We start from the raw sequence: 24694 nt of genomic DNA, 5'->3' as shown, positions 1-24694 counted from the left end.
TTAGTAGCTGTTTCTGACCGATAATAGACAGATCCTAAGCGATACATTTGATACAAACATCCCGTTATACAGATAAAATATTTTAAAAATGTTAAAAATTTTGAATAATTCATATTTTCTTAGACATAGTGATTTATATTAAGAAATGTTTATTAAATCACTCCTCTTTCTATACTAAAAATTTCAAAGTAATATACAATTAATATATTAAAATAAACTTATATTAAATTGAATAAATTTTTTGGGCAATAAGTAAAATGCTGCCTATGGCTGCTTACGGCTGCTTACGGTTGCTTATGGCCATATTGAGCTTAATATATATTTTTTGGCTGATATGATTGGCAAGTTTGATTTGGCTAACCGGGTTGATTTGAATATTGGTGTTGATTTGGCTATTGATGTGATTGGCTATTGGTTTTGATTTGGCTATCGGTGTTAATTTGGCTATTGGTGTTGATTTGGTTATCGGTGTTGATTTGGCAATCGGTGTTAATTTGGCTATTGGTCTTGATTTGACTATCGGTGTTGATTTGGCAATCGGTGTTAATTTGGCTATTGGTCTTGATTTGGCTATCGGTGTTGATTTGGTTATCGGTGTTGATTTGGCAATCGGTGTTAATTTGGCTATTGGTGTTGATTTGACTATCGGTGTTGATTTGGCAATCGGTGTTAATTTGGCTATTGGTCTTGATTTGGCTATCGGTGTTGATTTGGCTATCGGTGTTGATTTGGCAATCGGTGTTAATTTGGCTATTGGTGTTGATTTGGCTATTCGTGCTGACTTGACTGTCAGTGTTGATTTGAGTATTGGTGGTGATTTGGCTATCGGTGTTGATTTGGCAATCGGTGTTAATTTGGCTATTGGTGTTGATTTGGCTATTCGTGCTGACTTGACTGTCAGTGTTGATTTGGCTATCGGTGTTGATTTGACTATCGGTGTTGATTTGGCAATCGGTGTTAATTTGGCTATTGGTGTTGATTTGGCTATTCGTGCTGACTTGACTGTCAGTGTTGATTTGGCTATCGGTGTTGATTTGACTATCGGTGTTGATTTGGCAATCGGTGTTAATTTGGCTATTGGTCTTGATTTGGCTATTCGTGCTGACTTGACTGTCAGTGTTGATTTGGCTATCGGTGTTGATTTGACTATCGGTGTTGATTTGGCAATCGGTGTTAATTTGGCTATTGGTCTTGATTTGGCTATTCGTGCTGACTTGACTGTCAGTGTTGATTTGAGTATTGGTGGTGATTTGGCTATCGGTGTTGATTTGGCAATCGGTGTTAATTTGGCTATTGGTGTTGATTTGGCTATTCGTGCTGACTTGACTGTCAGTGTTGATTTGAGTATTGGTGGTGATTTGGCTATCGGTGTTGATTTGGCAATCGGTGTTAATTTGGCTATTGGTGTTGATTTGGCTATTCGTGCTGACTTGACTGTCAGTGTTGATTTGAGTATTGGTGGTGATTTGGCTATCGGTGTTGATTTGGCAATCGGTGTTAATTTGGCTATTGGTGTTGATTTGGCTATTCGTGCTGACTTGACTGTCAGTGTTGATTTGGCTATCGGTGTTGATTTGACTATCGGTGTTGATTTGGCAATCGGTGTTAATTTGGCTATTGGTCTTGATTTGGCTATTCGTGCTGACTTGACTGTCAGTGTTGATTTGGCTATCGGTGTTGATTTGACTATCGGTGTTGATTTGGCAATCGGTGTTAATTTGGCTATTGGTCTTGATTTGGCTATTCGTGCTGACTTGACTCTCAGTGTTGATTTGAGTATTGGTGGTGATTTGGCTATCGGTGTTGATTTGGCAATCGCTGTTAATTTGGCTATTGGTGTTGATTTGGCTATTCGTGCTGACTTGACTGTCAGTGTTGATTTGAGTATTGGTGTTGATTTGACTATCGGTGTTGATTTGGCAATCGGTGTTAATTTGGCTATTGGTGTTGATTTGGCTATTCGTGCTGACTTGACTGTCAGTGTTGATTTGGCTATCGGTGTTGATTTGACTATCGGTGTTGATTTGGCAATCGGTGTTAATTTGGCTATTCGTGCTGACTTGACTGTCAGTGTTGATTTGAGTATTGGTGGTGATTTGGCTATCGGTGTTGATTTGGCAATCGGTGTTAATTTGGCTATTGGTGTTGATTTGGCTATTCGTGCTGACTTGACTGTCAGTGTTGATTTGAGTATTGGTGTTGATTTGACTATCGGTGTTGATTTGGCAATCGGTGTTAATTTGGCTATTGGTGTTGATTTGGCTATTCGTGCTGACTTGACTGTCAGTGTTGATTTGGCTATCGGTGTTGATTTGACTATCGGTGTTGATTTGGCAATCGGTGTTAATTTGGCTATTCGTGCTGACTTGACTGTCAGTGTTGATTTGAGTATTGGTGGTGATTTGGCTATCGGTGTTGATTTGGCAATCGGTGTTAATTTGGCTATTGGTGTTGATTTGGCTATTCGTGCTGACTTGACTGTCAGTGTTGATTTGAGTATTGGTGGTGATTTGGCTATCGGTGTTGATTTGGCAATCGGTGTTAATTTGGCTATTGGTGTTGATTTGGCTATTGGCTATAATAAAATATCATTAATTTTTTTTAGTTAAATAATATTTTATTAGTAAAATAATAGTCGTGTTTTATATTATTAATTTATTGCTAGTATATAATATTACAATAATAGTCATAATAGTTTTTTAAACAGTAATATTTTTGTAAAAATAATTACAAAAAAAATTGTTTTCCTATTTCAGTCAACAAATATCACTTTATAAATAAAAATAAAAAAAAATACAATTCAATAGATATTTTAGTGCCATAATATTTGTTAAGTTGTTAATTAATAATATGTTTTTACTTTAAAAATTATTTGTCTAAATTGCTATATAAACTAATATTTACAAATAATACAGTATTATTACGGCTAATAGTATTGTTTAAAAAATAACATCAATTAATTTCAATTTAAACAAAATATTAATTTTTTATAAATTATCAAAAAATATTAAATAAGTTTTTAGATATTATTGCAATGCTATTTTTTACTATTATAATAATAGTTTCATGAAAATAAGTTTTTTAGTTTTTATAGAATTTTTATTTTAGTAACAAAAAACTTTTTTTTAGTTATTTATTTAAGTTTGTATTTTATAGTAGAAATTGTTTTTATACTAACTTTATATAATAGATATTTATAATATAACTATAATAATTTTAAATTAATATTACAAACAATTTATTTTAAATCTTAATGATATTTAAGTAGATAATAGTAAATAGTATTCACGTAAAATTTATAATATTTAAAATAATTGTTTATATATTACAATTTTATTAATATTGATCCTGAATACTTTAAACATTTCAATTAAAAATAACAATAAATAAATTAATAACTTAAATTAATAATATTTACTATTTATTTATTATACATTATTTTTTTAAAGAAAAAAATCATTATTAATATTATTAATATAAAGATAATTAAAAAAAAATATTTTATGTATGATTAAAATGTATATCAATTTAAATCATATGAAAAATAATTAAAAAATTTTAAATGTTTAATAATGTTTTGCTATATAAAGTGTCTATTTTTTTAAAAATAATAATAATAATATATTTAATTAAGTACATTAAGATACAATTAGTTACAATGCACCATGCAAATTAAATTATCTAATAATATTGTATTATTTTGCTATTACTAATTTATTATATACTAAACTATACAAAAAAAATAATAATAAATAAATATTTGATTTCTAATTGCATAGTTTTAGTCCTTGAAATTTTTGTTACTTTATATAGTTATTATTGTGTATATAAAAATATATATACAGTATATATATATATATATATATATGATAACTAAAATTTGTCCCTAATGCACTAATGATATTATACAGTATATATAACTATATGTGTAAAATGATAATAATAATGATAAAATTAATCACAATTTTGTCCCCAATGTCTCTTTTTTAAAATTTTTATTTAATCTCAAACAAAAAAAAGTGATAATAATTAGGACATTATTTTTTTAGTAAAAAACTTTTTTTTTAAATATAAATTTGTTTATAAAAACTATTACTTTTTATTTAATACAGTATTTATAATCGTATTGTAAATACTATATATATATTTGTGAAAAAATATTTATTTATATTCAATATATAAATAACTTATGATAAAAGTTATTTTTGACGTAAATTTTGATTAATAAATATTTTTTTTTGTTATAAAAGTCGTGTAAAAGTTGATAAAAATATAATAATTATTATTAAATATATGTTTTAAGTGCATTTGAATTGAAAAACACATTAATTTCATATTAAAATTAAAAAAAAGTTTTTAAATTATTAACCAACAAAACAACAAACAAACAAATAATGTCTAATAAAAAGTTAAATATCTTAGTGTCGGTTATGGAGGGCGTGGGTCATGTAAACGCTTGTATCGGTTTGGCTCAAGTACTACAAAAACGTGGCCATCGGCTAACATTTATCGTCGACCGGGCATTCAGGGGACAGTTAGCTCAGTATGGTTTCGATGAAGTGATTATCGATGATATTGGCGATAAACAGACACAACAACAATCCGGACAACAATCTGGACAACAATTCCCGCAACAAACCGGCGAAAACAAAAAACCGGGCGAAGAAGGGGCACAAATGATACTGAAATCGGGACTAATGACGGGATTGTCGTCAGTGGACAAAATGAAAATGATGTTAAATATACCAGTTTTGGATACTATACTAGAAAAAGCCCGAAAATCGGACAAAATGTATGCCAAAGTTGTCCGGGAAGTGGATCCTGATTTGATTATTTTGGATGAATTTCTGGGACGACCAGCACTCGTACATTCGGGTAAGCCGTGGGTCAGTGTTTTCAGCGGTAATCCGCTGTTTGCTATCGACGACGATAGGACACCACCATTTGCTTCCGGTAATTATTATTTAGTTGTTAATAATAATAATAGAAATAATAATAGAAATAATAATAGAAATAATAATAGAATAATAATAGAAATAATAATAAAAATAATAATAAAAATAATAATAAAAATAATAAAAAAATGATAAAATTAATAATAATTATAATAATAATTATAATAATAAAAAAAAAATAATAATAATAATAATAATAATAATAATAATAAAAATAATAATAAAAATAATAATAATAATAATAATAATAATATAAATAATAATATAAATAATAATAATATAAATAATAATATAAATAATAATAATAAAATATATGTTTTAATTATTTTTTACATTTAATATACTGTTATATATGTATATATAAATATATTGATAGGATTTCCAGCCGATAGCGATAAAAACAGTTGGACTGAAATGAGACAATTGGGTAAACAACTGTTTGGTGGACAAGGATTGGAAAAATACAATCAATGGCTCCGGGAATTAGGACTACCAGTGAATAATTCGGATCAAATTATACCCCGATCACCGTATCTGAACATTTATGGCTATCCAGAGGAACTGGACTATACAGACATTAGACCAATACCCGAGAATTTTTGCCGTATCGATGCCTTTCTCAGGACTGATCCCAAAGAGTTTAAAATACCCGACAAATTGGAAAACCGGGATAAATCAAAATCAAAATTAATATATCTATCGATGGGTTCAATGGGTTCAGTCGATGTCCAACTAATGAAACGATTTGTCGATATACTGGCCAAAACCCGGCATAAATATATCGTTTCGAAAGGACTTATGGCCAATGAGTATGAATTGGCCGATAATATGTGGGGTGAGGCCAGTGTCCCGCAAACAAATGTCCTGCCGTTAGTCGATTTGGTTATAACACACGGCGGAAACAATTCGGTTACCGAAACGTTTAGTTTTGGTAAACCAATGATTTGTATGCCATTAGCAGCCGATCAGTTCGATAATGCACAGAGACTACAGGAGACCGGGTATGGCCTACGATTGGATCTGTATTTGTTTACTGACCAACAATTAGTCCAATCAATTGATAAACTATTAAATGATAAGAAATTATTGGATAGATTAGCGATTGCATCGAAACGTATGCTTCAATCGGATAGTATTCATAAAGCCTGTGAACGTATTGAAAGTCTAGTTAATTAATAGATATTTTTTTTATTTTTTTTAAATTTTTAATAATTATTTATAGAATATATAAAATACGTTTTTTTAAATTGTTTTTTAAATAATATTAGATACCATTTAATATAACAAATTATTATTAGTTATAACTATTGAGTTTTCACTAATTTTTTTCTATTTATAAAAACATTTTTCTATTTAAAAAATTGTAGAAATATTAATTATCTATTTTTTTATTTTTTAATATTTTATAATTGAATAAATGAAAAACAGTTTTTATTTAAAAAAATGTTTTTAAATAATATAAGATACAACTTAAATATAACAATTATTATTATTAGTTATAACTATTTAGTTTTCACTATTTTTTCACTATTTATAAAAACAGTTTCCTAAATATAAAAAGAAAATATATACAAAATTATTATATATTTATATATATAAAAAAAGATAATAAAATAATGTAAAAAATTTTTAGTAAAAATTTTGTTTTAATAACACATTTATGATAGTAAAACATTTATTTACTAATATAATACAGTAAGTACTTTATTTAATTGCACAAATAATAATAATAATAATAATAGTTAACAGCTTTAATTAATAAATATTTTTATTACAAATGTTAAATAATAAAAGTGATTAATCGATAACTAATTTTAGTTATAGTTTTTATATATAAATATTTAATGTTAATTTTGTTTTTAAAGTTATTTTATTAATAGATAATCGATTTAAATAATATTAAACTATTGCTATTGGGAATGTTTAAAGTATCCAGGATAACTATTAGATTAATAAAGTTATTATCGATACTTTAATTATTTAATTAATAAAGTATATTATTAACAAAAAAAAATTATTAATCATATAAAACAACAATTTATTTAATCTTATGAAAATATATATATAATTAAAAATATAAAATCTATTTGTATTACATTAATTGTTTTTTAAATTACAATTTTTAATTACCCAGTTAGTAATTTACTAATTAATTGTCAAAATTATTAATACTTTTAATACTTATAATAATAATAATTAAAAACCGGTTCAATTATACACTATAATAACATTTTAAACTAAAATTTTTAACTTAATAATAATCAGAAAAATTTTTATAATTAAAGTGATACAAAAAAAAAATAAAAACTAAAATCCATATCCAAATTTGTGGACAATTGTCTCAAAACCGTTATTAAATTGTTTATTAGTTAACAAAACTATTCATAGTTTGGACCAATTTTGGTGATAATTGCCGGTCGTTTTAATTGTTTATTAATTAGGTCGACATCAGTGAAGTCAATATCAGTCAAGTATTCAATTGTCAGATACTTAAGTCGGGGACAGTTAGTGGCCAACGATTTCAATGAAAACACATCCGTTAGCATTGTATAGACATTCAGGTGTAGGCTATCTAACTGACTGAACAGTCGGACACTGTCTATAATATCCATGAAATCTTGTTCAACAAAACACATAATACGTATCCATAGCGACCGTATTACGGGACACTTGTTGGCCACTATCGGCAATATTCGGCTTCTGTTGTTGAACAGTACAATAGCCGGACAATCGATGGCCAGATGTCTGAGTCGATGAAATTGGGTTAATTGGCCGATGAATGTCATCAGCTCTGAATGTGTCCAACGTTTACGTATATGAACTTCAAATGATTGGATATTACCGTCGATGATGTTGTTGTGGTTGACCAACACATCCATAACGGGATCAACAGTTTTCCAGTGATCGAAACCATTGCTAATGATATTAATGGCCAAAATGTTTGAACATTTGGCCATCACTTGCGCTAATCTTTGTGTTGTCATTGTTTTATTTTTGGCCAATTTATCGGTGAATTTCTGGTCGATAATCATCTGCCGATGACTATTGTAGACCAATCGTTGCCATTGACGGCAAACACATTCACAACGGAAACGGTCCTCAAGTGTCGGCAACTGTGCTAACAATATGTCCGACAAGTCGTCGCCGAACCGATCAAACGAGTCCTTCATCTTCTTCCTCATCGGTGGTAATGTTTTCATAGTTGTCATCGTTGTTGTGGTCATTGTTTGTCACTCACTTCAAATGGTAAGCAATACTAACCAACAAACAAACAAAATAAGACAATAAAAAAATAATTCAATGATTTTTTTTTTAATTATTTGATTAAATACTAGTTTTCAAGTATACACTACTAAAGTGTATTATACTGACTGTTGTAATAAATTTTATTAATAATAACTTAATTAAAAAAAAAGTTTTTATTAAACTCCACGAAAAAAATAAATTCAATTCAAATGTATTTTTTTATACAAAATTTTTATGTACTTTATATTAGTTATTCATTTACTGTATTTATATACTAGAGTTTGATATAAAAATCCTATTAATATGTAAATTATAAATAGTATTATTAAAAATATATATATAACTAACCGATTATTAGGAAAATTAATTAAAATATTTAAAATTATTTTTTTTTGATTAAATTATAGGAAAGTTTTATAATGTATAACATATAATATGATAAATACTATAATAAATGCCTTAAATTTTTGTTGTTGATTAAAACTATTCAAATGCTAAATAAATTAATTATTTCAATAAACAATTTTTTATGACTATAATTACAATTTTGATTCAAAAAATACATTGTTTTTAATGACATTTATTATTATTATACTAAAGTATTAATAGTAATAATACTCTATAATAACATTAATATAATAATTAATTGATATTTAATCAATTAATTATTTTATTAAATATACAATAAATTTTTTCAAACTGTATTTATTCATATACCAAAAAAATTATTACAATTTGTTATTAAATATACATTTACATTGAATTTTTTTAGTAGAGTTTATAAAACTATTTATTTAGTTATTATAAAATTTATAACAACAATCAGTAATATTATAGTGTAATAAAAAAACTAGTATTTTAAAAAAAATCGTTGAATTGTTTTGTTAGTATTTCTTACTATTGGATGACAATCCACAGTCAAACAGAGAGAGAGAGAGAGAGAGAGAGAGAGAGAGAGAGAGAGAGAGAGAGAGAGAGAGAGAGAGAGAGAGAGAATTTATTTTTTGTTAATTAATAATAAATTTTAATTTTATTTTATTTAGTTTAGAATTTATTAATTAAAGAATATTATATATATTTATTAATAATAAAAAAAATAATATTATTATATAAATTAAAGTAAGTAACAAAAAATTAATTAATTATTTTTTTAAGATTATATGTTTTTAAACAAATTTTTTTTACTAAATAAAAGTTATATATTTAGTATTTTTATAAGCCGTAGTAATATACAGTACAAATTATTTAATGTAAATATATATCATATATATTGTATTTATTGTTAAATATTATATTTGTATATTATACAGTATTATAAATTGAATTAATTCAATATTTTGAAATAAATATATTATTTTTTCAATTTAAAGGTTTAGTTTATGTTGAATTTATTAACTTTTTTTAAAAAAAACAATTATAACTATTATAGATATATAACTGTTCGTACATTAAAAATATTAGTTTTATGATTTAGTTATAACAGTTGCCTAAAAAATAAATAAATAAAATTAAAATAATTAATAAAATTAAAATAATTAATAAAATTAAAATAATTAATAAAATTAAAATAATTAATAAAATTAAAATAATTAATAAAATTAAAATAATTAATAAAATTAAAATAATTAATAAAATTAAAATAATTAATAAAATTAAAATAATTAATAAAATTAAAATAATTAATAAAATTAAAATAATAATAATATTATAATAATAAATTTTAAAATTATTACCCCAAATACATAAACATTTATCGGCAATGATGTCGTATAATACCATTGATTTGATTCATAATCATATATTTCAACCGTTTTTGTTGAAGTATCTGTAAATAAATATATTTTTTAAAAAAAATATCATTGATTTATCAATAGTTATTGTCAAACAAATAAATAATTTAAAAAAAATAATTTTATATCAAAAAAACTTTTCCAAATAATAATCGAAATTTTCCAATATTAATTTAGCATTGATTATAATTTAAAATATAAATATTATGTAAATTATTATTATATGTTTTATGTTTATCTATAAATTATTAAAATATTATATATTAAATAATATATGTTAAAAATTGTTTTTAAAATTAAAATTATAAAATTTAAAATACTATTTGTTATGCCACCCAATGCATATAATTTGTCATCAAATGCAATCAATTTAAAATAAACTCTATCCAATCGCATGGATGCTATAAATTAATTTTTTTACGATAAATAAATTAAATAATTAATAAATATTTGAATAATTGATAAATAAATATCAAATTTAAATAACAAAAACCAATTTGTGTCCATTGATTTGTTTTTGAATCGTATGTTTCGCATGATTTTCTATCACTATTACCCAAACCGCCGCAAACATATATTTTACCCATAAATATGGCCGAACCAAAAAATGATCTTGATCAAACAAATTAATAATTTTTTAATAAATTAATAATAATTAGAATTTAAAAAAAATTGTTTATATAAATATTTTTAAATATATATATAATTTTTATGTTTATTATTATACATTATAATTATAGGACTATTATATTTTAATTTTTTAAAAATAAAATTTAACTAAAAAATTTTTATTATAAATATTTTCAAGCTATTATATATATATATATATATATATACTAGTATATAATAAAACTAACTAACCTTGAATATCTTAGATTACCCATTGGTTGCCATTGTTGTGTTTTTGTATTATATTACAGTATAATGAATATTTTACTTATATTGTTGCATGTTATTGGCTATTAAGTACAGCCCACATATAGTATATACTGTATACCCTACCAGCCTATATAAAAGCCTACTGTTCCCAACTCAGGGACTGACACTCACAGATCAGAGATATAAGAGTCTGACTCTGAGAGTACTGGGACTCTCTCAGTATTTTGTGTTAGTTTTTAGTTGAGTCTCAGACTCTACACATATATTCACTAATGTATTATTAGACTAGTTTTAGATAACCACTTGAATAAAACTTATAAATAGTTAATTCACTTTAAATTGTGTCAACTTAATCAACAACTACAACCGTACGCGTGCTAGCGGTAGGGTAGCGCCCGAGCCCTGAAGGGCTCAATTTCGGACCAAAAGGTGTCCGAAAACCAACTGGTCATCGGCGGTCGTCCCGCGAGTTGCTCTACGTTAATGATTGGTTGGACAGCCCGGACGGACTCAAGAGCCGCTCACCCGAGTCGATTCACGCGCGCGTATTATATTGTATATGGTGGAGGTCGCAAAGGTAACGATTTCAAAAGTACTTAACTCATAAGTCTAAATAAGGTATGTCCCAAAATTTTAATGAATATTTTGATAATTTTGTTTAATTAAATTGATGTTTTGTGTTATATTTCCTTTATATTAATTTTTGCTCTAACTATACTTAATTTAATTAATGAATGCTATTGTCTTAAAAGTAAAAAATAACAGTATCCTTACAAGTAATGAAATCAATTTTTTTAAAGAATAATTTGGGCCTAAAAATTAGAAACAAATAATAATTTAATCTCTATAAGTTGAATATTACAAAACTATATTAAACCTTTTTTATGCTATATTCTATTTAATACTATATTTAGATTTTTAAAAAAAAAATATTTCTATAATAGTATCACAATTGAATAAGTATTACAAATTTTAGTCCCTAATAGTTAATCCCACATATGGTACAGTTGAGTTAAATAAGCATGTAAAAAAGCAATAAAATATTTCTTAATTCACAAAAAGCAATTAAATCTATATATTACTGTACTTCAAACCCATTTCAACAAAACTCTTTCAAAAGCAATAAAAATGCAAAAGCGTAAAAACAGATCCCGAAATACTTCAAAAGCCCGTAACTTAACTATTACAGACCTAAGTGTTGTAAATGACACTCAAACTGAAAATAACTTAGATTATACTAATGTAACAAATTTAACACTTGTTAATGACCCAATGCTTACAAATACTAATGTAATATCATTAGAACAAGTAATAAATAATACCCAAAATATTTCAAATGACATTTGCACTTTAACTAATATAACTGCTAATCCCATTTTGCAAGCAAATTCCAAAACTAATGCTCTAAATAATTGCACTAATAATGTCCCAAATAACTCATTGCATGGAAGTAACACTCAAAATAACCCAAAAATTATTTCAAATATTACATGTGATTGTGTAACTAACGCAGCTAATACCCTTACTAACAATAACCAGATGTTTGAAAGTAACGGCAAACATGAATTTAAGTCTATAATCACAGTCGGCTCAGTAACTCCTCAAAATTTTGATGGGAGTGGTGATATAGATGATTGGATTGATCATTACACTTACATTGCTAAATGTAATAAATGGAGCAATAATATGAAAAAGTTGAGACTCCCAGTACACTTAAAAGGCATGGCTGAGAGTGTGTGTGTGTGTGTGTGTGTGGGGGGGGGGGGGGGGGGGGGGGGGGGGGGGGGGGGGGGGGGGGGGGGGGGGGGGGGGGGGGGGGGGGGGGGGGGGGGGGGGGGGGGGGGGGGGGGGGGGGGGGGGGGGGGGGGGGGGGGGGGGGGGGGGGGGGGGGGGGGGGGGGGGGGGGGGGGGGGGGGGGGGGGGGGGGGGGGGGGGGGGGGGGGGGGGGGGGGGGGGGGGGGGGGGGGGGGGGGGGGGGGGGGGGGGGGGGGGGGGGGGGGGGGGGGGGGGGGGGGGGGGGGGGGGGGGGGGGGGGGGGGGGGGGGGGGGGGGGGGGGGGGGGGGGGGGGGGGGGGGGGGGGGGGGGGGGGGGGGGGGGGGGGGGGGGGGGGGGGGGGGGGGGGGGGGGGGGGGGGGGGGGGGGGGGGGGGGGGGGGGGGGGGGGGGGGGGGGGGGGGGGGGGGGGGGGGGGGGGGGGGGGGGGGGGGGGGGGGGGGGGGGGGGGGGGGGGGGGGGGGGGGGGGGGGGGGGGGGGGGGGGGGGGGGGGGGGGGGGGGGGGGGGGGGGGGGGGGGGGGGGGGGGGGGGGGGGGGGGGGGGGGGGGGGGGGGGGGGGGGGGGGGGGGGGGGGGGGGGGGGGGGGGGGGGGGGGGGGGGGGGGGGGGGGGGGGGGGGGGGGGGGGGGGGGGGGGGGGGGGGGGGGGGGGGGGGGGGGGGGGGGGGGGGGGGGGGGGGGGGGGGGGGGGGGGGGGGGGGGGGGGGGGGGGGGGGGGGGGGGGGGGGGGGGGGGGGGGGGGGGGGGGGGGGGGGGGGGGGGGGGGGGGGGGGGGGGGGGGGGGGGGGGGGGGGGGGGGGGGGGGGGGGGGGGGGGGGGGGGGGGGGGGGGGGGGGGGGGGGGGGGGGGGGGGGGGGGGGGGGGGGGGGGGGGGGGGGGGGGGGGGGGGGGGGGGGGGGGGGGGGGGGGGGGGGGGGGGGGGGGGGGGGGGGGGGGGGGGGGGGGGGGGGGGGGGGGGGATAGGAATTTTGTTAAACTTAAAACAGATGCCACATATGAAAATAAATTGTCATTAGATGACATTTATGAGGGTCTTAAAAGCGCTTTTAGTCCAAAAAATTACAGATCATTTCAGCAATTAAAATTAATTACCAGATACCAACAGCTCAATGAGTCAGTCAGTAACTATTATTATGATATAATTAGATTATGTGAGAAACTTAATCCCCTTATGGATGAACAAGAAAAACTGACACATATTATGCGAGGGCTGAGATCTGGAATGTTAGAAAAAGTAGTTATATTTGAGCCCAAAGATTGTATTGATTTATTAAGTAAACTTAAGTCAATAGAAGAGTCCGAATTCTTATCTCAGATAAGACAATCTCATAATTACCTATTTATAAATAGTGTTGAGCATAATGAACAGTCTCTAAATAAGTTTCAAAAACAAAATGAGTCCCAAATTAATAGCACTGAGTCCCAAAATGATATTTCTAAATTATGTTCAATGTTTGAACAGTTTATGAATAAATACCGTAATTATGATAGTTACAGATATCAATATAGACAAACTGTTGAAGGTAGACCTGTTTGTGATTTTTGTCACAAACCTGGTCATCTTGCCCGTTCGTGCTATCACAAACGAAGCACTACGATAAAATCAGCTACAAGAGCTATTCTTCAGTCACCTGGATCTGCATCAGCAGATCAGGTAAATTAGTAAGAGTTAGTCTCTACATATGCCGTTGTCTATGTTCCCTTTTTATTTATTGACAAAAATAATAATTTTATTGACGGCTTAACTTCTTTTTCAGCAATAATCTCTGCTTAATTTATAGTTAATGAAAATAGTGTGTCTGAAAATAATGTGTCTAATAATAGTGTCTCTGAAAATAGTCTGTATGAAAATAGTGTCTGAAAATAGTATGTATGAAAATAGTGTGTCTGAATATAGTGTCTGAAAATAGTGAGAATGAAATAATTATTGTCTGAATATACAGGAAACTAAAATAAATAAAATGTTAATAACAAGTACATTTTATGACCTATTAATTATGTATTTAAGTAAAATTATATAAACTTTAAATTGTAAGATTTAAAAAAGTAAAGTTCGATATTTGTTAAAATTTTGATTTGATAATTGATTAATTAAGTATGAAATAAATTTATAAAAATATTTTAAATAATTGTAGATTTACATTAAAGTACCTATTGTATGAAATTAAGCCCTAGAAGTAAATATTTAAGTTTTTGTTTAAAATAAATTTTAATGGCCTGAAAAAATGGTCGGTCTCAATTAGTGATTAGTATGTAAATTAATAAGGTACCTATTACTTACATATAATATATGAAATATAAACAGTTGCGCATAAAATGTTTAAAATTAGACTTAAATTAGAAAATAATTTAAGGAATGAAATAATTGAAGATTAAATTAGACTCAAAATATAATTTGAGGTTTGAAATAAATGTTAAATATAATAGACTTAAATTAAGAAATTAATTTAAGGAATGAGAAAATTTGAATAAAATTGAGACTTGTTTTGAATAATTAAATATAAAATAAATAAATGTTTATAATGGGTTAAATAATTAGTTGATTCAAAATAATTAAGTATGATTATTAAATTTATGTCCTCATTAATGGCCAAAATGATTTACACTGAATTTAGTGATCCTTTTTTTCGTTTTGAATTGATAATTATTAGGATACATTTAAAATAAAATTAATAAAAAAATGGTATAAATAAATAAATTAAATTTATTGAATTAAAGAAATTAATTACAGTAAAACAAAAAGTGTATAAATTAAGTGTAAACAAAAATAGTAAAAAAAATTGAAAAAAATAAGAATAAATAATATAAAAAACAAAAATTAAATTAAATATCTAATATAACCATTATTTTATCTTTATTAAGTATATTTAAATTATGTACACACTACATACAAATACATAAGAAAAAGATGCAATAATTATAAATGTAATGTAATTTAATATAAATAATTATTTTTTACTATTTTTTGGACATTTTCTTCAATCCGAAGGAAAAAATATTATAATTTAATATTTTTGAACTAATGTTTGAAAATTATTTGAATAATTTAAAAATAAGGTTATAAAATAATAATTAATTTTATCTAATTTAGTTTAATTAAAAAATGTTTTTTATCTTAAATATTTATATATACTTTTGTCTGAAATTTTAGACAGTAAATCGAGACATAACTATCAGTATTTAAGACTAATGTCTCAAATATTCATAATTATTTTATAACTATATATAATAAATATTTATTTAAAGTATAGAAAATTGTCTTAAATATTATTATATAATGTTATCTAAAATTAAATTGAGACAAATCTATTCTATAATATTAATAATTATATACTTTTTAATATATTCTAAAATATTTTTACTTTAACATTTATATTAAATATTGTTTTTTACTGAACAATTGTTTTATAAAATATTATAATCCTTTATTATTATAAAAATTATTTAATCACAAAAATGTAATAATAATTTTAATTGTAAAAAAGTTTATTTAAAACATCTAACTCAATCATAACAACAACAAAATGTATTATCATTGACATATTTTGGTACTACAATACAATATTGGTGGTATCATAGTATCAATTGCAACAACACAATATCACTTTAAGAAGCACAGTAACTACTGCCGGTATTGATAACATTGACCTAATCGACGACACTTTAAATAGTTATCATCGGTATCAACAATTGGATCTGTTAATTCAACTATACTGTCAATACTACGCGTCTCAAGAGATAAACCAATGATCAACATTTTATTGGATTTAATGTCAATGTTATGTACATTAACGATAAACTGAAATATACTTAGTATACTTAAATACAATTTAATTAAATTATATATAATATATTACATATTTTAATTATTTTAAAACCTTTTAATATTTTAATACGAATAATTATTTAAACAATAATTTTATATTATAATTAATTTTAAATTTTATGTAACTATATATTTTTATGGGACAACAATAGCACTTGTATTGTATAAACAAGTGTTTGCATTAATATATAATTTGTCCGAAAATTAGAATAGGTTTTAATTTAACTAAGTTAGTGTCCCAAATTTGGGACAATAGAAGTTTTTATACCAATTATACATTATTGCAATCTGAGACCGCTTCAGCTATTGTTGTCAATAGGTTTTCTCCCGGATCTCGGGTTTCCCCTATTAATTAAAAGCGGAAATTTATTGTTAATATTTAATCTTATATAATTTTATCTTTTGTTAAACGGGGGGCTTTTATTAAGGTGTGGTGGGGTACAGTATAATGAATATTTTACTTATATTGTTGCATGTTATTGGCTATTAAGTACAGCCCACATATAGTATATACTGTATACCCTACCAGCCTATATAAAAGCCTACTGTTCCCAACTCAGGGACTGACACTCACAGATCAGAGATATAAGAGTCTGACTCTGAGAGTACTGGGACTCTCTCAGTATTTTGTGTTAGTTTTTAGTTGAGTCTCAGACTCTACACATATATTCACTAATGTATTATTAGACTAGTTTTAGATAACCACTTGAATAAAACTTATAAATAGTTAATTCACTTTAAATTGTGTCAACTTAATCAACAACTACAACCGTACGCGTGCTAGCGGTAGGGTAGCGCCCGAGCCCTGAAGGGCTCAATTTCGGACCAAAAGGTGTCCGAAAACCAACTGGTCATCGGCGGTCGTCCCGCGAGTTGCTCTACGTTAATGATTGGTTGGACAGCCCGGACGGACTCAAGAGCCGCTCACCCGAGTCGATTCACGCGCGCGTATTATATTGTAATATCTTTCCATTGAATTGTAACTGTCGTTACCATTTTGACCGCCGATAGCATAGATAAACCCTTCATAGGCTACCAGTGCCAGACCACACCTTTCCTGTGACATTGGTTTAGCAAAATGCCATTTATCAGTATTTGGTGAATAATATTCACATGATTTGAAATAATTTCCTAAATTTATATATATATATATATAAAAATCAGAAATTAAAAAATATAAAAATTAAAATTTTACTGTAATTAAAAAGTAATAATTTTTTTAAAAGTATTTATAATTACCATTTTCACCACCGCATACATAAATTGTATTTTGTATTATAGTTGCATCATGGTAACTATTTTTTTTAATATTAAAATAAATATTTTTTAAATAAAATTGGACAATAAAGATTTATTTATATAAAAATTTATTAATAAATACTGTCGTATTATATTCATCGGTGCTATTGTTTTCCATTGATTTGTTTGTAAATCATATGTTTCAACAGTATTTAAATTTCCAATCTTATTATTTTTTTAAAAAAATAGCAATTTATATTAAAATAAATTTTAATTTATATATTTTTAATTTTATATTTTATATTTAGTATATTTTTCAGCAATAATTACAATATTATTTTGGCCGCCGATTGCATATAGTTTTGAATCGTATGAAATCAAACTCAGGTCAGCCATTGAAGTGGTCAGGGATTGTATGGCTTCCCAAACACCTGTATGTATATTGTATTTGAAACATGTAGACAAATAGGCCGACCCATTATGTCCGCCGCATATATAGATAAAACTATCCGATAAGTCAAATGATTGCTAATTAAAACAAATTTTTTAAAAAATAATTTATAATTTTTTTTACAAAATAATTATTTATAATTTACATTATAATCATTATTATTAGTTTCAGTTGTATTTAGTGAGTAAATACTATTAAATGACAAAATAATTGCAATTAAAAATAAAATAAAATACTTATTAGACATTATTTTTATAATTATATTTAAAAAAATAGTTAATAATGTATATTGATAATTTTAAAAATACTAATAAAATTCAATAAAGTTAGTCTGTTTTATAGTAAAATGAAAATTATAAATTTAAAGTTCATGTAATAATTTGATTATATAACAGATGCTTATATGATCTTAATTAATAATATGAAATTATTATTATTATTATTTCATATAACTGATAATTTTTTATTGAATAATATTTATCTTTAGTTATAAATTATATTTATTATTGTTTTTTTAATAAAAATTAATTTATAATTTATCTTTATTATAATTTTGTCAATTATTAATAAACATTCTATTATTATTATTAACTTTATATTATTTATTTTATTTTTAAACATTATTGATTTTTGTATAAATAACTAATAATATAATATAATATAATTACTATTAAAAACTAAAATAATATTGTTAACTTAAATAAAATTAATCTAAATTACATAAATACTTATATATAAAAAAATAATTTTAATCAGTTTTAATAGAAATTTTTTGATAATATTTTACTATTTAAGCATTTTATATTTTTCAATAATATTATATTGATAAAAATAATTACTAATTATAACTAAATCAATAAATGTATATAAATATTGTTTATTTAAAAATTTCATTGATTTTAAAAGTATATAATAATAAATTGTCGTTTTAATTAAATATTTATCTTTTATAAATACTTATAATTTCAAATAATAAAATACAAAATAATCAATAAAACTATTATTTATTATTTTTAAAATATTTAATTTATCTTAAAAAATATATTTTTTAGATTAATTTACAAACTTTATTTCATATGCTTGTTATAGTTGTTTAGTATATAATTATTTTTATAAAACACATAATTATTAAAAAAATATAAAATATGTTTATAAATAAAATATTTAAAATTAACAATAATAACATATATATTTTAATGTTAAGTAAACTAAACTATTAATATTTCTAATTTTTTGTTTTATTAATAATTTATTTTATAAGTTTAGTAATTTGTAACTTTTATTAATTTAATAAAATAATATTTTATGTTTATATTAATATGTTATTATGTTAAACACTAAAAGGTAATATTTTTTTTAAAAAAAATAATTACTATAGTTATAATCAAAGATTAATATATTTATTATTAAGAAAAATTATTAGTTAAATATAATAAAAAAAATTATTACAATTATTATTTCATTTATTCAATTAAAAGTATAATTTATTGTTAATTTTCATAGAAATTTCTCATTTTTTTCTCAACACTACTACTACTACTACTACTAGTAGTAGTAGTAGAAGTAATAATAATACTACTAGTAGTTATTATTAGTAGTATTTAATATTAATAGTATTATTATTATTATTATTATTACTACTACTACTACTACTACAAGTATTACTACTACTACTACTACTACTACTACTACTACTTGTATTATTATTATTATTACTACTACTACTACAAGTATCACTACTACTACTACAAGTATTACTACTACTACTAYTACTACTACTACTACTACTACTACTACTACTTGTATTATAACTACTACTACTAGTATTACTATTACTACTTCAATCGGAAATTTACGTTCAATCAAATCGGTTCAATCACTGGACACAATCACATACGTCTACCGAATCGGTTGGATAGACAACTTTGAATATCGGTTGTCTATTTTGACGGACACTTATGTCAAAYACTTTTTTCTCAGCTTTTATCTTAGCCAACACATCCATCAGCTTATCAAACAAATTTGGATCCATATTATAATCATTGATGACTATAACCGATGAAATGTTGGCCAACTTTTTGTTGTTGTTGTTGTTATCGTTGGCGGCCAACAAATGTAACAGATTTTCGACCACATTATCCATTAGCCAATTGTTGATACGTTTAATGTATTTGATATATATTTCCTGTTTATTAATGTATTTGGTTTTGTTATTAGTGTTGTTAGTATTGGACACCACCAACGGTTCGGTTATTATTTTTGTCGATTTTATTAATTTATTATACTTTAGTTTGTCTATGAGTTTCCGGTCGATAATCAGTTCCCGTTGACTGTTGTAAACCAATCGTTGCCATTGACGACAAACACATTCATAGCGGAAACGGTCCGCCAATGTCGGCAACTGTGCTAACAATAGGCCCAACAAATCGTCGCCGAACCGGTCGATCGAGTCTTTCGGGTAATCAATGGTTCGGGTGTTTGTTGTTGTTGTTGTGGTCATTGTCTGTATATATATATATATATATATTTACTGTATATATATATATACTGTATATATATATTTACTGTATATATATATATATATATTTACTATATATTTACTGTATATATATATATATATATATATATATATATTACTGTATATATATATAGTATTGTATTGTAGTTTACAAAGTCTAATACATTTAAACAGTTATACATTCAAATGAGTAATGAATATATATATTAATTAAATAAAATTGTTTTTTTTATAAATTATTTATAATTAAAAAAATAATGTATTTTTTTGCTATTTTTTGTATAATATCAAATTAAACGACACTTATTTCCGTATAGTCAGCAAATAATTTTTTTTATATACATTATATTATTGTATATTTTGCTATTCATTATTAATGATTATTACTAATTTAGAAAATATTATATTTTTAATTTTAATTATTTTATTGTTTTTTTTCTACTGTACAATGATGAATGATTGATGAATGAAAATTAATGATAATAATTGTGAAAATATATTAAAAACTAATTATTTTAATTTTAACATTTTATATTTTAATAATTTCTATATAATACAATACATAATAAGCATCCAATTTAAAAAAATAAAGTTATTTATATTCAATTTTTTTTTAAATATAAATGTTTACTAATGTATTAATGTTGTTAATTAAAATATTAATTGTTTTAGTTATTAGTATATTATATTATAAAATTCAATTATTATATAACTTATATATATATTGCAGTGTTGTTGAGTTCATTAGGGGTAGTAGTGGAGAACGGCCCGGTGCCGTACTCAGGCCAGTAGGCCTGTTCCGGGCTTCCGGGCCGTTAGTAAATTAAATCACAGTATTTAATTAATAATTAATACTTTATTACTCAAATATTTATTGAATATTAAAAACTTTTATTAAGTATTTATACATTTAGTTATTTTGTTAATTATGATTATCATAGCATTTATTGGCGGCCAAACGGCGCCAATAATGCTTATTAAACAGTTATCAAAATATAAGTTGCATATTAAACACTTATTATTTGTTTATTAATCAATTAACTAAATATTAATTGCATAAATATGCAATTATTAATAGCAAATAAGCATAAATAGATTTACTTTTTAATTGCAAACTAAACAATAATTATTATTAATTGATACTAATTCTACAATATATATATAATAATTGATAATAATAATAATAATAAAATTGCATTTTTTTGACTGAAAAAATTATTCAACAATTACAGCTATAAAAAATGGATAATATTTTTTATAATAATTAAATTAAAAAACACTTATAACGGGACAAATATTAACAACGCTCCTACCGTTACCAATAGCACATAACAAAGTCGATTTTGTTATGTGCGATATTAAAACACATTTAAATTTATTAAAATTATATTATATTTAATTATATTTGACATTATCTTCAATATTGTATTCATTTACTATTTATTAATATTATGTTTATATGTTTAAAAAGAATTATAATTTATTATTAATATTGTAAATATGTTAAATTAATTATTATTATGATTTATATACTGTGATTAACAATACATGTATATCATTGACTATCTCATTATATTTATCAATAAAGTTAAGCTCAGGCTAGCAATAGCTAGTCTAGGAGGGGATTCAAGACTCATTTATACAGTTGTATCATTTATTTGAATAGTAAGTGAAAGTAGGTCATCCCGAGTTCCGATACAAGGTTTCCGATACTAAATACCGATATATAGCGCAGTTACCAGTGACCAGAGCCCCGAATGGGCCATACATATACACTGTGACGTGATTAATAAGCCTTCCAAATATACCGTTATACTTAAATAATCTTCTAATAGTAACCCATTCATAAATTACGTCACAGTTCCCTATCAAACATACCCGCATTGCATATTGCTTCGTAAAGTTCTACTTTACGGGCTATTGACGGGTAAACACTCATATATGCCCGTCACACACTAAATGCACAGTAAATATATTTTAATGTATTTTTTTCAGGTAATTATTTCAAGTAAATAAATACATATGGTATTTAAAAATTATCAATTAATTAATTGTTAAGCAATTAATGTTTTATGTTTTTTTTAATTTAATAATATTAATAGTAAAAATTGTATATAAAATAATTTGTATATATTTTTGTATAATTTATAAAATAAATCCATATATAATTATTTTCATCTCATTTTATATTACTTTAAATTATATTCTAACTATTTTTTACATAAAACATAATTAAAAAAAGAAATAATATAATATTTTATTATTATAATAATATATTTATATTATTTGTTATTAAAAATTACATTTTTGATTATTTATTTTTTTAATATTTGAGATAATTAAATTTTTGATTTTGAATTAAAAAACTGTTTTTAAAATATCAAAAATATTTGTAAACAAATATTTTTCTGATTTTATTTTAGCCAACACACCAATCATTGTTTTTTTCAAACATATTTAGATACATATTATAATCATTGATGATTATAACGGTTGAAATATATTTATTAATGTACTGAATATTAATGTAAGTTAATTAGGAAACATATAATAATATTTAATATATCTGTAGTTTAAATACTATTTTAATAGATTATGGATTTGATATTCAAATTATATTCAAAACAAAAATAAAACAAAATAGATATTATAATTAAAAAACAAATTATGTTTTTATGGAGACTATTAAATGAATCACTTATTATATTAATTATATAATATTTTAATATAATAATATCATTATTATATTAAAATAAATAAATCTATATCTAGGTTAATTATTATGCTATTGAATATATAATTAATAAAAATGCTATTGAAATAATAAAATAATATAATAGTAACTAATATTTTGAACAATTTTTTTATTTATATATAATACATATAAACGTTTGACATTATTGATCCTTGATTCATTTAATTTTTTTGCATTGTTTAATTGTTATTTTAATTATTATCATATGTAATATTAAATATATTATATTAAAACAAAAAAATTGTTTTTATCATTATGTTTAAGTGCTAACTGTATTAACAATACTAGAATATATCATAAATTCAATTCAATATACTTAAGTAAAATAATCAACTAAATCAAACTAATTAAATACATTGTATTTAATTTTTTTTAAATTAAATATAAATAATTAGTTAAAAAATTTTCTTTAAAAAATTAGTACTAATAATAATAATAAGTTATTAAAATTTAAATTATGTAATATTAATTGTTTAATAATAATAATTAATAATATACTGTAGATAACTAATATAACTATTAATAAATTACATTTTGTATTAATTACAAAAAAATTAAGTACAGTATAAATAATTAGTTTTAAAAATTATTTTAATGAATAATAATAATAATAAATTAAAGACAATGACAGTCAACATAACTAAAATCTTGATAATTATCGTTTGTATAATTGGTTTTCAATATCAAGCAATTAATATTACGCAACAATATTTTCGTTACGATAGGACTACAAACACAAAATTCGTGGATAATTTAGAAATACCGACATTAACGTTGTGTTTGGATAAGACTAATCTAATTAAATCCGATTTGAAAGTCAAATATGAAAATGCTAGATTGATTCGTGAAACAAATAAAACTTTAAATTATTTTGATTATAACCTATTCAACAATAATCTAACAATCAGTGAACAATTCAATTCAATTCAATCATTAAATAAAACTATTAATTGTTTAATTTTGGATACTAATAGTCATCGTAGACGATATTTAGATTGTTATACCAATATGTCTAACAATTTGGCAATTAATTGTCTAACAGTTTGTTGGACATTTAAACCAAATTTCGATAATAACCATATTAAACATTTAATACGTTTGCCATATGTATACGTATTTGATATATTAAACATTAGTAAATTTGATGATAATTATTTTTTATTAACAATTCATCATGGTCAATCTCAATCAAACAATGGCCATGAACAAATCTATGATTATTATAGAAAATCATCCGTATATTTGAATATAAAATGGTCGGA

The 24694-nt window shown here is 26.7% G+C and overlaps 3 protein-coding genes across 3 annotated transcripts; 1 reads left to right on the top strand and 2 right to left on the bottom strand.

The window, feature by feature from the left end:
* Nucleotides 1-392: 392 nt before the first annotated feature.
* LOC128956507 (uncharacterized) lies at nucleotides 393-3365 on the bottom strand. Its single transcript, XM_054302225.1, has 5 exons — nucleotides 3357-3365; nucleotides 1431-2575; nucleotides 1220-1362; nucleotides 783-1146; nucleotides 393-714 (listed from the first exon to the last, which is right to left on the bottom strand). Exons 1-5 carry the CDS (start codon nucleotides 3363-3365, stop codon nucleotides 393-395), a joined length of 1983 nt encoding a protein of 660 aa, XP_054158200.1.
* Nucleotides 3366-4370: 1005 nt separating this feature from the next.
* LOC128956506 (NDP-glycosyltransferase YjiC-like) lies at nucleotides 4371-6131 on the top strand. Its single transcript, XM_054302224.1, has 2 exons — nucleotides 4371-4953; nucleotides 5332-6131. Exons 1-2 carry the CDS (start codon nucleotides 4395-4397, stop codon nucleotides 6129-6131), a joined length of 1359 nt encoding a protein of 452 aa, XP_054158199.1. The 5' UTR covers nucleotides 4371-4394.
* Nucleotides 6132-9635: 3504 nt separating this feature from the next.
* Nucleotides 9636-18336, bottom strand: LOC128956538 (kelch-like protein diablo). Its single transcript, XM_054302258.1, has 10 exons — nucleotides 18305-18336; nucleotides 18039-18236; nucleotides 17851-17933; nucleotides 17709-17764; nucleotides 17435-17600; nucleotides 10853-10906; nucleotides 10485-10603; nucleotides 10312-10392; nucleotides 9935-10026; nucleotides 9636-9688 (listed from the first exon to the last, which is right to left on the bottom strand). The coding sequence occupies exons 2-10, from the start codon at nucleotides 18102-18104 to the stop codon at nucleotides 9665-9667; spliced, it is 741 nt and encodes a 246-aa protein (XP_054158233.1). The 5' UTR covers nucleotides 18105-18236; nucleotides 18305-18336; the 3' UTR covers nucleotides 9636-9664.
* Between the last annotated feature and the right edge of the window lie 6358 nt (nucleotides 18337-24694).

The sequence above is a fragment of the Oppia nitens genome, unplaced genomic scaffold (assembly GCF_028296485.1).
Source record: "Oppia nitens isolate AA-2021 unplaced genomic scaffold, nextdenovo-longstitch-racon4-pilon3 scaffold30_pilon_pilon_pilon, whole genome shotgun sequence".
NCBI lineage: Eukaryota > Metazoa > Arthropoda > Arachnida > Sarcoptiformes > Oppiidae > Oppia > Oppia nitens.
This window is presented reverse-complemented; position numbering and strand designations above follow the sequence as displayed.

What these genes read in the sequence shown, in the direction of transcription:
- LOC128956507 (XM_054302225.1), bottom strand. An exon ending in AAATCAACACTGACAGTCAA is followed by an intron (nt 1,363 to 1,430) that starts GTCAGCACGAAT and finishes CAACACCGATAG; the next exon opens with CCAAATCACCACCAATACTC. An exon ending in AAATCAACACTGACAGTCAA is followed by an intron (nt 715 to 782) that starts GTCAGCACGAAT and finishes CAACACCGATAG; the next exon opens with CCAAATCAACACCGATAGCC.
- LOC128956506 (XM_054302224.1), top strand. Translation starts at nt 4,395, where the DNA reads ATGTCTAATAAAAAGTTAAATATCTTAGTGTCGGTTATGGAGGGCGTG. An exon ending in GACACCACCATTTGCTTCCG is followed by an intron (nt 4,954 to 5,331) that starts GTAATTATTATT and finishes ATATATTGATAG; the next exon opens with GATTTCCAGCCGATAGCGAT.
- LOC128956538 (XM_054302258.1), bottom strand. Translation starts at nt 18,104, where the DNA reads ATGGCTGACCTGAGTTTGATTTCATACGATTCAAAACTATATGCAATC. An exon ending in TGTATGCGGTGGTGAAAATG is followed by an intron (nt 17,601 to 17,708) that starts GTAATTATAAAT and finishes ATATAAATTTAG; the next exon opens with GAAATTATTTCAAATCATGT. An exon ending in TAAATGTTTATGTATTTGGG is followed by an intron (nt 9,689 to 9,934) that starts GTAATAATTTTA and finishes TTTATTTTTTAG; the next exon opens with GCAACTGTTATAACTAAATC.